Source organism: Tachypleus tridentatus, chromosome 8 (genome assembly GCF_004210375.1).
Source record: "Tachypleus tridentatus isolate NWPU-2018 chromosome 8, ASM421037v1, whole genome shotgun sequence".
Taxonomy (NCBI): domain Eukaryota; kingdom Metazoa; phylum Arthropoda; class Merostomata; order Xiphosura; family Limulidae; genus Tachypleus; species Tachypleus tridentatus.
Window position 1 is genome coordinate 9,398,232 of NC_134832.1, and position 18,669 is coordinate 9,416,900.

At 33.4% G+C, this 18,669-nt stretch overlaps 1 protein-coding gene across 1 annotated transcript in view; it reads right to left on the bottom strand.

The window, feature by feature from the left end:
- Positions 1 to 18,669, bottom strand: part of LOC143258499 (tubulin-specific chaperone D-like) — a 114,897-nt gene that overhangs the window by 64,716 nt on the left and 31,512 nt on the right. Inside the window, 3 exon segments of the mRNA XM_076517553.1 lie at positions 2,604 to 2,826; positions 7,549 to 7,654; positions 7,656 to 7,757. Coding sequence (XP_076373668.1) covers positions 2,604 to 2,826; positions 7,549 to 7,654; positions 7,656 to 7,757 — 431 coding nt within the window.

Consider the following 18,669-nt stretch of genomic DNA (forward strand, 5'->3'; position numbering starts at 1 on the left):
CCAGTGAGAATCTCCAACTTGGGGATGCTTTTCAATTCACTCTCAACAATAACTCCTTGTGAGGGATTCAAAGTAGCACGAGATGCAATCTCAATAGATATATCCCCACTCACCTTTGAATGCAAGAGGAGTTCACTGTGTTGAGATGTGAATGTTTCCACCAATATGTCACAAGAGCAAAGCTTCTTTACTGACTTTGGAGACCCAGCAAGTCCCTCTAGTCCCTTCTGAATGAAAAAGGGAGACATCCGTCCTCAAGGTTTGTCTGTAAGAGAATGTAATATAAGAAAATGTGGTACAACAGATGTTACAGATGTTGAAGTTTGCTGCTCAGAATCTTCAAGTCGTGGTCGTTTACCAATGGACTGTTTTTTCACCATTTTATTTAACTTTTTATTTCGAAGATCCATAGTATAAAAAGGAATATTTCAGTGCCCACTGACCCCACTCACAATGGAGCCCTATGAGGGGATACACTACAATGCCAAACAAGGATACTACAGCCACTCCAGGGTTCCGTGAGCACTTTACTCAAACACCACCATCAGATACAATATCCACAACACCTGTTGAGAGCATCCAACACTGGTACTTGGTTGACCCTAGCCAAAGTGGGCCAGCCAACTGACCCAAGGGGGGCCACCCCAAGACTACCTGTCTACAAGAATTCAAAGCCAAAATGGTGTGTTAGGGTTGGACCCCTCAACCACCAGGATCCTCTCCTCCCCTTCATAGGTCAACATGCATGACAAACATTTGATAGATGTTTATATCCTAGAGGAGGTAAACTGAAAGAACAGAACCTTCCCTAGGAGGTTCCCTCACCACGTATAGGTATCCACACCGAGGAGCCAATAAGATCTGAACAGCAACAAAATCTCAAGTGAAGAGATACAGCTGCACCAACAAGGAAACAATAAAGGAAAAGCTAACCCTGAAAATCTTTCAGGAGATCAATGGAATGCCTTAGAAAGGAAGTATATGGTGGACAAGTACAATAAGAGCAGTAAAAGTCAGAGAAAGCAGAAAATTTATGTGTGAATAGGATTTTCAATGTCAACTCCCTATGCATGAAAAAGTGACTCCAATTGCCAGGAGTCAATAAAAGGTTGATCAACCTCACAATAAGCCAAGAAGAGTGTAGGGGGAGGCATACTAGTACCCACTCTCAACTGGGCAACAAAATGCTCAGCAGGAACTCTTATGTCAGGAGGAGGAGAAAATAAAATACTCTTTTGAAAGGGTGTCATGTAACACAGAATAACAGCATCAATCAAAAGTAGGGAAATGGACAAGTGGAATAAACTTGAGAAATCATATCAAAAAAGGCTGAGTGAGCCCAGCAGCTTTTGCAGAAGAGGCCTGGAAAGGCATGGCAGAGTTAGGTGGAGAAAAAAGGCTGTCATATCCATCTACATCATGAACAAGTTCAGCAGACTCATGAAGACGTCAAGCAGTATTGGAAAAGTGTAAGGTTGACTTAAAAGAAGGTAAAATTTTGTTTGTTTTAAATGTAAAATGTTGTATTTGGGTGAAGTATTTGACTCCATTCATAAGAGTTCTTAATTCTGCTTTTTCCCAATTTCTTTTCCTGTAAAAATACCTACTTTTTAAGCTTTGTACTTGTGAGTTGCAAAATTTCATTAGTTTTAACGTTTTCCAATTCAATACTTTAACTGTACTTGTTTCAAAACAGTAGCGAATGTTTTCATAAGCAAAATATTACTTTTGCTTTTCGTTATATACCAATTTACATCAAAATGTTGTTGAAAGTTCTCAGCAATTTAAATTACCTTCATTTATGCTTTATAAAACAAAGATGAATAATATCTAAAGTAATTCAGAGACATTCTATGAAAGCATCTATAAACATAAATTTATGTAGCAACCCTTTTATTATTAACCCTTTAACATTAGGAATATTATAGGTAATAGCATCAATTGATGATGGCTGCTATTTAAGGGTTAATGAAATTAAAATATTAAATTATCACTGACAATTTATTTATTATTGTGTCTTTTGAACTTAGCTAAACCTTCAGTGAAATACTTCATCTATAAAATGAACAATAAAATCACTCACTTTAAATTAAAACTAACAGTTCTCTGACATAAAACCTACTAGTTAATTTCAGTGTACAAAAGTTATATATGACTGTTATAAAGAAATTCTGATTCATCTAAATTTCTGAAAAAGACATTTTATGCAGGAATATCTCTACTTTAAACATCTGAGCTGCTTTTTTATTCTATAACTCAATCAAAAATGACTGCATTTTGATGAAATTTGGTGGACATGTGTAAAAGATTCTTTCTTATTGTCCTGCCAGAAATAGTCCATGTTCATTAATAACAATGGACATATGGACACATGTTTCATATTTTTTAAGAGCCAAATATGATCAATGCTGCAAGGTAGAGATGCACTGTACTGAATGCTCCTCTACATTTCTGATTTGGCAATATTCATGGGAACAAGCAAATTAATTTAATCAATTCAGTTGTAAAACAAATTTTAATTATAAAGAGAAAACTCTTTACCTGACTGATTTATATCACATATAAGCCTGATGAAACACACAAACCTTAAAGTATAAACAAACCTGATTACAGTGTCTTTATCACGTAGTCCACACAGTAACTGTTCAATTATATCTTCCATCTCATCAGGTAGTTCATAGTCTTTTTCTGATTTGTGTTCTTCATACTCATTTTTACCTTGATTAACAGGTAACAATAAATGAGCTGCTGCTAAGTTGGCTATAAGAGAGCGACTTCCACGATTGTATCTCCAAGCAGAAACTTTTATTGGTAGGAAACTCAGTCCTTTAATTATGAAAATAAATGCAACATTATTATTTTTTTTAGAATAAACATTTCTAAATAACACCAAAACATTTATGCATGTAGTGTTTACAGCAATGGAGCAATTCATGTTTCAAGGGGAAATTATACATAAAAATAGTTCAGCCCTTCAAGAAAAGTGAAACATTTCAATTAACAACCTAATTGCAACCAAATTTGGTAAACACCCGATAATGTTTCATTGTTACACTTTTCATTTAAAAACTTGTTACTAATTGAACTCAGGAACAAATTTAAGGTATAATAATTTAGCATGAAAATAGCAGGAAGTTTATTTTACATATTAGCGAAAATCACAATTGAAAGCATCTAAGCACCAGAAACTATTATTATCAAGATTTTGAGGAGAAATATCTCTATATTTTTAAATATCATTGTAAAAAGTTGTTGTGAACAATACACCCCTATGTATTATAAGCAGTGACTGGTTAACAAGAATAATATATATTTAAAACAGTACAATGCAATCACACAAAAATTAAAGACATTAGCATAATATTAATTTATTACATTCCCAACTGAGTGAAAGGAGAGCTGGGGAGTCAGTGCAATTTGTTAATTGATTTACCTATCCGTATTCAAAAGGTTAAAGAACCTAAAAAGTAATTACAAATTAAATAAAACACAAGATAAACATAAAAATTAAACAAGTAACTAAACTATGAATAAATATTAAATGTATTCAACCAAAATACTATAATAATCAAGAATACAGTAACGATACAAATTTCTATATTGGGGAAACAGGTGCATAAATAATTAAAGCAAGGAACATCAAAAACTGACACAATTAAATGCAAAGAAATATATAACTTAAAGATAAACACAAAAACGTTGAAAGTGTGCATTTATATAAAAACAATGAAAGCATTTAGAATCAAAATCATAATCTAACATAAATAAAACATGAAAAGCACCATTATGTTTGTATCAAAATATTTAAAAACAAACCACATGGAAAGATAATATGATTGAATGGAAACTAAGTTATTTAAATTTATTTGTACTTTAAATGTTGCACTTAATTACACCTCATAGTTATAGAGAAAATTTGGGACCCAACTAAATATATTATTCTACAAATAGCTCTGTTTAAGAATTTTACATATATTTGATAATTACGTGGATACCTTTTAAAATGACAATAAAAGTTCAACTGTCATGTTTTATATATGGATGGACAGGATCCTTTACAGTAGGTGTCTGTGACTTGTTGATGATAATTTTCAGCAATAAGCAAACAGTATATGGGTCATTTGTTTCAAAACAATATATTAGAACAAGTCAAACATATACACAAATGTTTGATACACAGTTAGTCACCACAAATATATCCAGAGCTCTCTAAAACTACTTTTTTCATACCAATAACATAATTTACATAAACACATGAAAAATGTATACAGCATGGAGCAAAGAGGTTGCATAACCAAAGATTCCTTCATAGCTTAGTATATGCATCTTGGTATCCCAGTGTTCAAGTAAACCTTCTTGGTACATGCAATAGGTAGTTCAATTTAAAAACTTTCAGTTCCTGAAAGGTAACCAGAATTGGTCAGAAACTGTTGCCTTCTCCCTGCTTGTGGAATTAAGGATTATTCTTTCAGTAGTAAATTTTGAACTACTGACCTAGATATGAAGTAACTTGATTAGGATTTACTAGCAGGGTTTGAAGATTATTAACTCACAGTTTGTTAAGTGATAGACTTGACTGATCTGTGTGGTAAGCATAGTTGAGTGACAGACTTGACTGATCTGTGTGGTAAGCATGGCTAATGAAATGCTTCAAAACATCTGGGAAAGCTGTGAATGTCACAAGCTGAGAACAGGGATTAGCTGTCAAGAAGAAAGAGACTCAAAGTGTTGATATAGAAATGTGACATGGATATTGATATAGACCAAAGTTGTGATGAAAGCAACAAAATAAACAAAACATGGAAATTGGAGAAATTTTAGTCAACTTGCAATTGTTTAATACAACATATTACATTTTATGTAGTATTTGTATACAGAGAGGATTACCTACTTAGGTATTGGCTAGAGTCTAACAATAATTTATTTCAAATATTTGTTCTTATTTCTTTACTATTTTGTTTTTTTAAATTCGTAGAATGGTCCCTTCTCAGAGCTGGAATCAGTGGATCCAAGTTTCAAGATGAAATTTTAGTTTAGGGTGGGGCTGATTTGTTCAGTTAAGATATGTAGCTTCTGACAATTGGTTCTTGTTTAAAATTACTGTAGACTTTTTGAGTTGTAGTGGTTGTAAATATGGGTTGTTGTTTTTTTTATTATATTTGGTGAATCTGGTTTCCAATTTTCTTCTAGTTTGTCTGATGTAGACTGATACTACAACCATACTCTGAAAACTAACAATGAAATGCTTCTTGAACATTCAAAATTCTGGACATTTATTGCACATTATTTCATAAATTGATACAAAAACCTTGCTCAGAAAACTAATGACAAAATGCTTCTTGAAAAAATAGTAGCAAGACTTAAACATTCACAGTGACTCTGTTAAATGTACAAAACAAACAAAGATGGACAAACCTTTTTTATGAGATAAATTTTGTCAGCTTGTAATATTTTATATATGTATGTAATAAAAAATGTGATATGTAGATGTTTATGAAATAAATGTGATTGATGAATACATTATTTTACACAAAGCACAAATAAAACAATTTTAACTTATCTTTTTGAGCTGTCATCAATCATTATTATTATTATTATTATTTTAATACAGTGTACCAGTTTGATACATTATCTGACTACATATGTAGTATTATGCTCAAATCTTGTGAAGAGCAACTAACACAGCTTGAACTTGGCTGTTCATTATCTGGTTTCTGATCCTTTGAATAATGACTTCCTGTCATATGCAACTTTTTTATCATGGTAAACAGGCCAGTCATATCTAATAGGTACTACTGTAATAACATAACTTCACAACATTGTCATGCTATGTAGTTACTAAGTTACTAATAAAATGTAGTGTTATATCTATGTAATGAAAATGTAACTTTACAATATATATAATGCTACCAAGTAGCAATAACATGAAAATATTACACTGCATGTGAAAAGCAAAAAGAGTTCATCATCTGGCAGTGTAACTCATAGGCTATTACATATTCCAAAGGGAGTATTTCGTTTTGGTGTTTAAATATTAGTTTTTGTATAATTAATGTTACATTTAATAAAACTATTTAAAATTGTGTGAAATATTATTTTCCATTTTGAGATATAAAAAGAAAAATAAATTCCAATTTATTTGCCCATATTTGACATATTTGTTGTAACCTGGATAAAAGCAAAACTTCAGAAATGATAAACAGCGTTATTACACTAAGTCACCAAGTATGAATAATATCTTGACTGTCCAGCATTTTTGAATCAGTAACTATAAATTTCCAAAATACTTCATCATCCACAGATATATAATGACAAGATATGCTTCTTAACATCCATATACAGTTTGTAGACCTTTTGATTTGTGATTTTACTGATAGGTGTATTGGTCTTTTATATTTACATGTACTAGTTGCTTTGAAATCTCTCACACCAACACCCACAGTTAAACAGTCCGATTCAGATGGACAGAGACTATCAGAATTACAGAGCTGAAAAATGTATAATTCATTTTTGTAATTTGTAACATTATATCAAAAGAATGTTCAATTTATTTTCGTAATTTATAATGTTGCATCAACAACACTGAATAAATAATATTATTATTTACTTATTTTTGCAAATGAATATATTGAAAGTATTCTGAGTTGAGTTGAAGGGTATAAACAAGGTACTAAGAAAAGGTAGTAAGCAATGGTGGGTAGTGGGAAGGTGATTACAATGTAGTAGAGTGGTAAGAGGAATATAACATATTGGTAGTTCCATTGCGTAATATCACTATGTAGTAACAATGTCTCTAGTAGTCCACACATTTACATAAAAGCTATATAAATTAACTAAGTAATCACTACCAATCCAACCCACCATGTCTTTAATATGTAAATGTGTTTGCTAAATATTCTCTACTCTGCTGTTACAATGTAATCTGCAATAATTTCTCTACAACACAGCACTACTATACACTCTAAGGTGAAGATCACAAACACACAATTTAGCTCTAGTTATCTATCTAACTGTCTGTTTTACTTTAACTACATTTTGTACATGTATTTATAGACTGAATAAAGCCAACAACACTCTACACACTATGCAACAATATGATCAATAATATTCTACTGAAACAACAAAAAAAACCTAGAAGTTTCTGGCAACATTATACAACAATACAACCACCACCAATTAACAACTGAACTGAGAATATTCATACATGGTTGCAAGAAACTATCACTTCCAAACATAACTAAATTTAATACTCACACTATACTTAAACTGAAACAATCACATATATTTCCCATTTATATAAGACAGTAAGATGAGTTTAATCATATTTTTCTAGCAACATTGTAATTGAAAAATGACTGCTAATTTATATAAATAAGCATAAAGGCAGGTATTAATAAGATGAGAAAGCATAAAACAATTTGGGTGAAGTAAATTCTGTTACAGTAATATTGTAATGATGTTAAATTTGTGATTCATTCTTTTAGTTTCTTTTTCAATATTCAATAATTTAAATAAAAGTAACAGATCAAGAATCATTTGATAACTTACCAATTCTCTGAATTAATTTCAGAACCATCTTCCTTACTACTGTGCTCTTACTGTCTATCAAACTGCATCCTAAAACTTTTTTAAGTATCTCAATTCCATAACCTTTTTACATCTTCTCGTTTGCCATGCTTAAATAAAAGAGCTAATGCAGCTAACACTCCTGCTTGTAGATTAAGTCCATTCATACTGCTTACATCACGTTCAAGAATCTATGGAAAAGTAGGGAACAATTCTAAAAAAATTAAGTTTTTATTTAATCTTTTCTGAATCTTTTTATGACAAAATTAAGTGCTTTAGTTTCTTACTCTCAAATTTTTCACACTTAGTGACTAATAAGCTACTTCAGTAATCCTGTGTGTTTTTTAGATAGATTCAAAAATACAAATAAAGAAACTAAAGTAAACTATTAAATGAAATAAAATTAAAAAGTGGAAATGTATGCACCTTTTATGTGTTCTAAATGCAATTTTTATTGTTAAATTAAGAATTCAGCAATACATTTCTACAAGTACTATAGTGTATCTTCAAATGCTCATAGTTGCAGCTTAAAAAACTGAAATATCTTTAAAACTCTTATGAAAAATATAGCTGATGCAACCACCTAAATATTCTTGTGGCTATATTAGAATATACAAGGTGAAAAGCTTAATTAGCACTGAAAGCCAGTATCAAAACAGTTCAATTTGCAGTGGTGATTCTTAGCATCTTTCCAGTGATACACATCTAATTCCGAAATCCCACTACATATGTAAAACGTTTTTTCTCTTAGAATTGAAGGAGTTTTGTAACATTCCAGTGATACAATTCAATAAAACTGATTTTTGAGTGATGCTGGATATCAGAGGTGGGATAGAATAAGCTAATTTAACTTACAGCAGGGATGACCAGCTTTAAAGTAGCAGAAGTACACAAAATACAGTAAAATGTTTTGAAAGGCCATATATTTAGCTGACTGTATATCATACATGGTTAATATGTCCACTTGCCAATTATTACCAGACTAACTAAAATTGCCTTATGACTGCACTTTTCACAAATGGGACTGATTTCTCAATAAGTATTATTCCACAATAATGGCAGTTTCTCACAAAATTTAAGAGGAGATTTTGTGAATATGATACAATTAAATGGAGATATTTCTGTTAGGTATAAACAATGCACCTGGACACATTTTGAATGAACAATTTTTATTCAAAAAATAAAAGGAAATCATTGTATAGACTTTCCTTTTTCCCTTAACTGGTGTTTATTAATTAAATGTTTAACCACCAGTTACAAATATATACCACAAGCATTATCGAGAGCAGCATCAACCTTTCTTTAAAAGAAAAAATATGCAATTAGCCTATAAATTTGTTCACTGGGAAAATGTGGCACTTACACAAAATGGTTAAGAAACAATGTTTTCACTTACACAATGAAACCTGATTAAAACATACTAGAAAGAATGGTGACAGATTGAGTAGTATTGAGAACAGTATCAACCTTTCTTTAACATAAAAATATACAATCAGTCTATGAATTTGTTCACTAGGAAACTTCTTGCCTCAAGAAAATTTCCAACTTAAAAAATCTGTCTATTATGTTTTACTGAAGTGTTTAAAAAGTTGAAATAATGTTTAAGCAATCAAGTACAATAAGGCATAATTTCAAGGAGCAAGACAATTTTGAATTCAATAGTTAATCCATTTTTCTAATCTAAATTTATGCTAAAAATGCTATTCAAACAAGGAAGCATTTGACAAAATATATGTCCACAAGTAATAACTGTAGATCACTGACTGACAATATCTATGAAATTCCCACAGCTAGAAGTGGCTGATTATCACTAATTAATTTATAGGCTCAATAATTAATTAACTATTCCATCTCCTCTGCTAGAATGTTAAAATAAAAGCTATGGTAAACTAGCTTCATAACTTTGTGAATCAATGAGTTATTCTACCATGTTTCAACATGATATTAATTTTCTTATTTTCATTTAGTTGTGGTTCGTTGAAGTAATTTTCCAATTACAATTTATTTTGTACAACAGACTGCCACATATTATAATCTATCCCAGCCGAGTCTCCGATTTATTATGTTATGTATTATGATTTCAAATAAATGGAAATTTGAATTTAGAATTTAATTTAATATTGATGTGTAACATTTATAATCTTTGCCAACGAGACTGATACACACAACTTTCTTTCTTAATACTAATACATTTTGATACACAAACAACAATACAATTTGTATTAATTGTTATTACAAATAATGGTTTATATACCAGAGTTTTAAATTTTACAAATTATACTGAGTCTTCTATCTGGTCAAAAACTGAGTATTTTATTAACAGTCCTGGTCCACAACAACCTATTAGTTCCGAGTTGATACTGTTACACCTGTTATTTATGCTAGCTTGCTTGACTGGCCTCACAACCTCTTATAAGTTAAGTATGCATGATATCACATCATAATAAAAGTAATTTTTATTCTCTCTCTCTTTGCAGACCCTGTACAAATGTTCAGAATAAAGAAAAATACAGCATTTAAACTGCACCTTCATCTTGTTGAGCATTGCTGCTGACCAAGCCTTTTATTCAATCAGTACTGGGGCTCACCAGATTCTTATCTTTTAAATGACTGAATATTTTTCAACTGTATGTTAATATTTTATTTCTTGTATATCCCTTAATTCTACAAACACTTATGGTTGGCATTAACTCCTTATTCCCTATTAGCATAATATTAATACTCTAAGAATGGAGAACTATTTACAGTTTTATTTAACCAATTTATTGTAATTTATAGATGGTCATTTTTTTTTTTTTAAATTGTAACTTGATTGGTTGGTTGGTTGATTTAGTGTCTTATGGCAAAAAGCAGCTAGGCTATCAATGCCAAACATCCAGTAAAAAGTTAAAAGTAAATTTAGTGAAATTCATAAGAGGAAATTAAGGTAAAACAAAACAAAGTTTAAAAAAACATAAATAGCATAAAACCAAGGTTCACATCTAGTCTACAACATTAAGAGAAAAACTACAGTAATACAAGTTGTAAAGGACTTTCTGTAGCATAATTGTAATTATCATAACTCGACAGGAAGACTAACAGGTAAGTACAAAAACCACCGTCAGTCACCTGAAGTTGGCCTTTCCAGTCCTGGTTTCAAGTTATTTGATGTTATGATCATTTTCAAAAAGGAAAGTAATAAAAACGTTTTAGAAGACTTGTAGCATAATTTCAATAATAACTTGCCAGGATGACTAACGGATGGTTCAAACGGATTGTTCAAACAGCAGCCTTAGTCACCTGAAGTTGGCCTTTCCAGTCCTGGTTTTGAGTTATTTAATGTTACAGCCAGTTTCTGATTTCAAATTGAGCTAGATGAACTGTGATTTTTAAAAGGGAGCCACATTAAAAAAGGTGTAACGTATAAATTAAAAAACTTAAATGGCATTAAAAAGATTAATGGCCTTTAAAAATCTAAAAACATTGCCAAGGTGGACAGTGTCACCATCACCAAAGACACTGTCTAATGTTAAGGACAAACCTTGGGACAGAAGATATTTAAAATGGTGTCATCATAAGAGAGTTATAATGAAGGCAAGAAAGTAAAATGTAGCTTATTGTGATCTGAGTGTTACACAAACTATACATTGGTGCATCAGTTCCAGATAAAATAAAACAATGAGTTAAAAAACTGTGACCAATGTGTAGTCTAGTCAAAACAACTTCCTCTTTTCGATCCTTACGGAAGCAAGATGGCCAAAGTTCAATATAGGGTTTTATTTGGAAAAGCTTACTTCTGCACTGATCACTCTGGTAGAGGTGCAAAGAAGGTTCATGAGACACTATGTATAAGCTCTGAACTGGAGAAGTGCAGAAAGCCCCAGTGCAGAGGCAAAGTCCTTGATGAAGAATAGGGTCCAGCAACTTTAAGGCTGATAGTTCCATTGTACCAGGGTGGCCATTTTAATTACGTGCAGGCAAATTGTGTGCAGAACCCTTCTGTCTTTTTTCCTTACTGTTCTTATTCAAGGGAGGTCTATCAACCTCCATGACTCCTGTCCTGGGTCGATTGGGCAAACCTTTGCTGTTGGAAGGGGATTCCACTAAGTGAGGATGTGAACAAATTATTGTTTTGCATCCTGAGGTGGGAGAAGAAGATGCCTGTACCTGGGACCAAAGGATGTGGATCTTGGGGTTTGCTGGAATGTATGTAAGGGATAGAGATGGGTGTTGAAGTTGTCTCATCAACTTTTTTAACCATGGAGATCATTTGGTTTGAGAACAATTCCTTTGAAGGCACAGAGAAATCAAATCTGTCTGCACTTCCAGTGCACCTGTGGAACAAAGTGCAGCAGCATACATCCAAGATGAAGTGGTGGACAGCAACTTTTGAGCCTCAAGATAAGTAATGTTATAAATCATTTTCAAATATTGCACCTCTTTTCCTTCCAACCATTTAGGGCAAGAACAAAAGTTGGACGGGTGAGAGCCATTGAAACTGATTCAATGAGGGTCCATTTCACACTCACAGGCATCATGGTCCTTGCCACTGCCATGAGCACACGTCAAAGAACCACGACATGTCTTCGAGTAACTGAAGTGCTGATGCTGAAAAGCAATGAAGATAAGCTGCCTTGATGGTGGCAGGCGGATGTGGCGACGTAAATGTGAGAATGAGGACATTGGTCGCCATCATATTTACGAGTGGAGATACGCCTCACTGCAGAAACCCCTTGGGTGGAGAAACCAGTAAAAAAACTCTGACTCTGGGATGTTCTTCAAATCCCTCTCAACAATATCTCCTTGTGATGAATTCAAAGTCACGTGAGGTGTAACCCCAATAGGTATATCCCCAATTGCCTTTGAATGCAAGAGGAGTTCACTGTTCACTATGTTGAGATGTGGATGTTTCCCCCAATATGTCAACAGGTCGAAGTTTCTTTACTGACACTGGAAAGCCAGCAAGTCCCTATAGTCCCTGAATGAAAAAGGGAGACATTTGCCCTAAAGGTTTGTCTGAAAGTGAATGCAATATAAGAAAATGAGGTACAGCAGGTGGAACAGATGGTGAGGATTGCTTCTCAGAATCTTCAAGATGTGGTCGTTTACCTACAGACTGTTTATTTCACCATTTGATTAAGATTTTTAATTGGTGTATCCATAATAAAGAAAAGGAAATTTCTGTGCCCACTAAAGCCCTACGAAGGAACGTACTACAATGTCAAACAAGGACGCTGCAGCAATGACAGAATTTCATGAGCACTATACTCAAACACCAGCATCAGATACAATGTCCACAACACCTGTTGAGAACATCCAACACTGGTACTTGGTTGACCCTAGCCTGAGTGGACCAGCCAAATAACAATTTGAAACAGGAATCCACTGAAAAATCACCCATACTGGACTATACATTCCTTAGGACTCAGCACACGAATAAAAACAAAAACTCAACATACTAAGAAACCAAATAAACACAGCCATAAAACTATGCTCACCAGATAAAATTAATGACAAATGAGATAAAATAAAACAATACTTCATCAACATCAATAAGTTTCCTTCACAAACCATAGAAAACATTATATGCACACACCTAGACAAAAAGTAAAATCAACAAAAGTTAATATACCCCACGATTTACAAAATCACGAAATCATATACTGCTGCATACCATATATTCCCAACATCAGCAGAAAAATAACCAACGTTTGGCAAAAACCAGTAACAAAATAGGACATTCCAGTCAATACCAGATTTATTCATAAGCCAGGCAAAAAACCTAAGTTCCATACTATGTCAAAACTACACTGACAAACACCACACCAACAATATTTATAAAATGCAATGTGATAACTTCTATATTGGAGAAACAAGTAGAAATATGGAAACTAGATTCAAAGAACACGAAAAGTCACCTTCGCATGTTTTCGAACACTGCATATCTAATACACACAACATAACCATAGAAAACATTTAAATACTAAATAAAGAAACAAACATAAACAAACGCAAAATTAAAGAAGCCTTACTTATACAACAACTTAAACCCAAAATAAACCAACACAAAGGAACACCTTTATACCTAAGCATCTAAGCATGCCCTCTACATTATTACACCTAATTACACAACTGCCTTCAAACATGTGGTCAGCTATTGGTAAATAACTCTTTCATTGTTTGTGAATCTGACAATGAATGAAGAAGGTCGAAACATTATTCGCTCCTCTACATGGTACCAGCCGTTTTTAGATATATGCATATGTTTGTGTGTTTTTGATGTTTGAAAAATGCTTTAAATTAGCACTTTACCTACTAAGCTCCAATATTTATTTTTTCAAATATACGTCAACATTATTTGTCTAATTTTGTGTATACTTGAATCTATGCTGAATACTAATTTTCTTTCCAACAATCAAAGATGTATCCATCTAAGTGATATTTAATATGGCCACAACTAGTTGTGTAATGTTTAAACCCTTTGTGAAGGTAATGATGTTTATTACATTAACTTAATGTATTAAGTTATTCAAAACTGTCATAAAAATTCTGTATTTTCAGTACAGTAGTCCTGTGAAAATTTGTCAGGAGAAAGTTGCAGAACAGTATTATTACATTTACAACTTGTTACAGGTATTGTACTACTCTTCATGTACAACAGTTTAATTCTAAAAAATAACTTAATCTTGTACTATTGTACCTGAAAAAAGTTTCTTCTGGCTTTTAATATTTTTTGTCAAATGATTTTTTTTCACCACAGGTTTTTATTTCAATATTTTATGTTATTTATAACTCTTTCAACAATTCCAACTCAAATATACTTTAGGCTTCATATGTTAATTTATTTAGCAAAATTTGTGAAGAAACATGGAAAATAAAATAAATTTTCATTTCTGCACAGCTTTGAGAAGTTTTGCCTATAAACAAGACACTTGTCAAGAATATTTGAAACCTTTTTTCCCTTTCCTGAAGAATAACTTTATTCTTGCTGAGATCCTATTACTTTTTGACAATATACTACACATTTCTTGATTTTCCAGCAATTCTATTTTTTTTTCTACTTTATTTCATAGAGACCTTAGTTACTACACTTCTAAAATGTCATATCAAGTGGTTTGTTATATCATTTACTGCTGACTGAGTTTTGAGAACAGCTCCAAATAAACTTAAAATATGACTGGATAGAGAAAGAAGTAAGCTTTTCATATAAAGTATAGTAAATTCAGTTTTTGGAAGAATAGTTTGTTTGAAATATATACAAATTTTGTTGAACAAAAAACATCAGGTAAGGTTTAGTGAGTATTGTATGTTATAACAAAATATCCTCATGACTCAAACCTTTATGCATGGAATATTATTTTTAAGTTTAACGTATTCATATAATGAGCATAAATAAATGTACTAGATAACTGCAGCTATGATATGTTTACATAAAAAAACATTATTACTATTATCAGTGAGAGTAAAAAGCATTTCACTACTTTATCATCAAATTATCCAATTTATACACATAAATGGGTAATTACTGCACACATTAAAAGCAGAAAATGGCAACAATGTAGTCATATCAACATTTTCTATTTGCTTTCTTTTTGCCACCACATAGGTAAAATATTCAATTAGAAATATAATTCCACTAATTTCTCAGCTCTAATATTAATTGGCTTCTAACTACTATGAAATTAATAATCAAACCATGCAACAACCTTCCACCAACAGGAGTGAGATATACCCTCCTATCACAGCTGACTTCCTTTATACTGATTGTTGAATCATCATTTGCAATTATGCAAGAAAAGATGCACTGGAAGTATAGAGAGAAGATGGAACATGCAAGTAAAGGTAAATGTCTAAGAAATACATTCTCAGTGTTGAAAAATATTCACTGCCAATAGGATACCTTACCTCCACTTGCATATTAACTAGAATCTCACAATGAAGTGATGGAGGAACTGGTGCAAAAACTACCTAGATAAGCTCCCTTTGGAAATTGCCTGGAGTGTGACACCCTATACCATGAAAGTACAGGAACACACCCATGTGAGAGATCATACCCCTTCTGTACTGGAATATACTCTTCTCCTGTAGTGAAGATGTGTGTTGCTAAGTTGGGTGAACAAAGAAGCAAAATCAGAAACACAGTATGGAAAATGGATGTGTTTTATAGTAATGTGTGACTAGATTGTACATGGTAGATTATCTCCAGTCTAAAACCAGAAATGTTTCACCAGTAGGAAGATCCCAATCATCTTCACCTCAATACCAGGAAACAGAACAGAAAAATAACTTTCATTCTGCCATCCTCACATGTGCTGACCTCTGCACACATCCAATAGGCCACCTAGGAACATGACATCTGGATAACAATAGGATGGGAGAAAGCAGTCAACTCTAGTCCAAAACCAGACAGTGGTAGAAAATTTTTATCTTGCCAATGAGAAGAGAAGGGTCCCTACAAACCACTGCTTCATCTCAAGGGCAAAATTAGGCAGCATCAGGACTTTTCCATCTGTTTGACAATAGGAGGAGAATTCATACTATCTCCATCAACAAAACATCACTACCCTACTCTACTGTGTGGAACTGGTGACACTCATGATTCACTACTACAGTGGCTGGGATCTAGCAAGTGGCAGAGACTCCATAATACTCCACTGGAAGAATGCAGGATAAAAGTGCAAAAGTGAGCTCGGATGGAATGCAACACCTTAAGATTGTGCAATGGGTTACCATGAAACCTTATATTTAAAAGCAGACCAGACTAGGTGTATTCAACTAAAACCAGACTGATTGACAGCTATCTCCAAAACTGCTTTAATCATGATAGTCCATGAATAAGTATAGTCTGGACTGGGCCTTGTTTAGTAAACCATGTACCAAGAGGAAACCTCTAATGGTCTTGAGAAATATTTTACTTCATGAGTAAATATTAAAGACCTGAATAGCCACATGGTGTGGATTTAAACCAAAGTATACCCTGGTAGATACCATACACTCCTCAGCTGAATCCTGAGATGTAGATTACAGTCCCTGTTGATAAGAAAAGATCTAATCAATTACAGCAGGTAGAATGTATGGAGAATTGTGACAGGAATCAGTCAAGTTATATCTTGATGAAGAAGATATAACCAGATGATGAAGATAATGTGAAAAAATGTATGCCAGCCTAAACAACTTCCTCCAATGAGCAACAGAAGTGAGCAGTCGGTGTGAGAGAAATGTGTCAAATATGATGAAAGGAGACCTAAAAAGTCAACAAGAGTTCCCCACTAGAGAAGTATATGTTAGATGTGCTGTCATAGCCAATCAGTGAAAGTACTGAGAGAAAGATCCCATATAGAAGAATAATTCCCATAGGTAAAGAGACAGAAGTGGTAACCACAAAAACAAACAGTGCAGGTCGAATAACAGTGAAGTGCCTGAATACCACAGAAGAAAATACTGGGATCCAAATTAGAATCGAGATGACCAATGAAGAGAAGGAAGGTAGGGATGAACAGGCTGTTCCCCCTATAACCTGCAGACATTTAGGTAGAAAGGTATGATCAGGATAAAATAGAATACAAGAACAATGGAAAAAAAATACAAGAAGTATCTATGGCATATACATCTGACCTTCTACAGCTGCATGCAAAAATGATTAATAAATTGATCTTAAGCAAAATATTGCCCAATAAACAAAAAGATAAAGGTCCAAAAGGAGGAAGGGTAAGGGTGTGGAAAACATTTAGGTCCCAATCAGGAAGGACAGCAGGATGAGGACGACAAAAAAGTGATGATGGAATGCAAATACCACTAGATGGGAGAAGTAAAAATGCTGTTGAAAGAGAAGGGATTATGTCAGAGATAGAAGGTAAGAAGACATTAGAAGGTTAAAGCAAACTATAGTTGAGCCAACCAATACAGAGTGATCAGGAGGAATTAACATGGAGTGGTCTGAATAAAAGAAAGCAGATACAGTACAAAATGAATAAGAGGATAGGCATAAAGAATAATGTTGAATCAGCCCAGACTGAATGCATCCACAGTCAAAGCTGCAGGACCAGGAACAAGGAACCAGAACAGGGAAGTATAGTGAATGGCAAAACCACCCAGAAAGGGAGTACCCAGTTAACAGTATAGCTGCTTCAATACCAGAGGATCAAGGAACCACTCTGTTGGGTTGTGAGAGTCAATTGACAACAAGATTCAGGACACCCAGGACTCAAGCAATAATGTACGCTTGCAATGAAAATGCCTATAAAATAAGGTCTAGAGTATGAAAACACAGAGTGAGACCAGACATTTCCTTGATGATTGATATAAGAGACAACAGAAAAATTGTTGGTATAGATCATTATTAAAATGTCCACAGGTATTTCAAAGAAAATGTTCCAAAGCTTGATGTACCACCAACAGTTCTAAGAGATGGATATGAAAAAAATGAATTTGACATTTAACCACTGGCATGATATCTCAAGAGTCCAAATATACCTCCATCTCATCAGGGATGCAACTGTAAATAGTTAAAGATCTGAACAAGGAAGAGGAACACCATGCTGAGGTACAGGCTTTGTTAAGCCACCAAGCAAACTCAACCAGCAGGGAAGAAGGAAGATGAATGGTGGAGGACAAGAGATCTCAAATGAAATTATCCTGCTCCTGCAGAGTTCGTTGAAGATGACCTGTATGATTATGACTAACAACGACAAGAGATTCCATGGAAAATCAAGACCCCAAAAGACAGATAAAACCAGCAGTGCAATGACAGTGCGAGAGGACATGGCTGTGTAAATTAAGTGAACCATGACCCTCAAATAAAGAGTAGAATTGAAAAACTCACCCAAAAGAATGAAATTGTGAGTGGACATGAGATGCAACTTCTCCAGTTTGACCAGCCAATCCAGACATGATGACTCCTGAAGGAGGAGAAAAGTATGGTTGTAGGAGGCTTTCCGCAATTGAGCCAAAAGAAGTCAGTCACCCATATAATGATAAAACGACAGTTTCAGGCCACAAAAGTGATGAGCAAAAACTCTTGACCACCTGAAAGAAAACATATAGAACCAAAGTAAGGCCAAAGGAGAGAGCACAGCATTGAGACACATGGCCTTGTTGAACAAATTTAGGATAACCCCAGGAAGT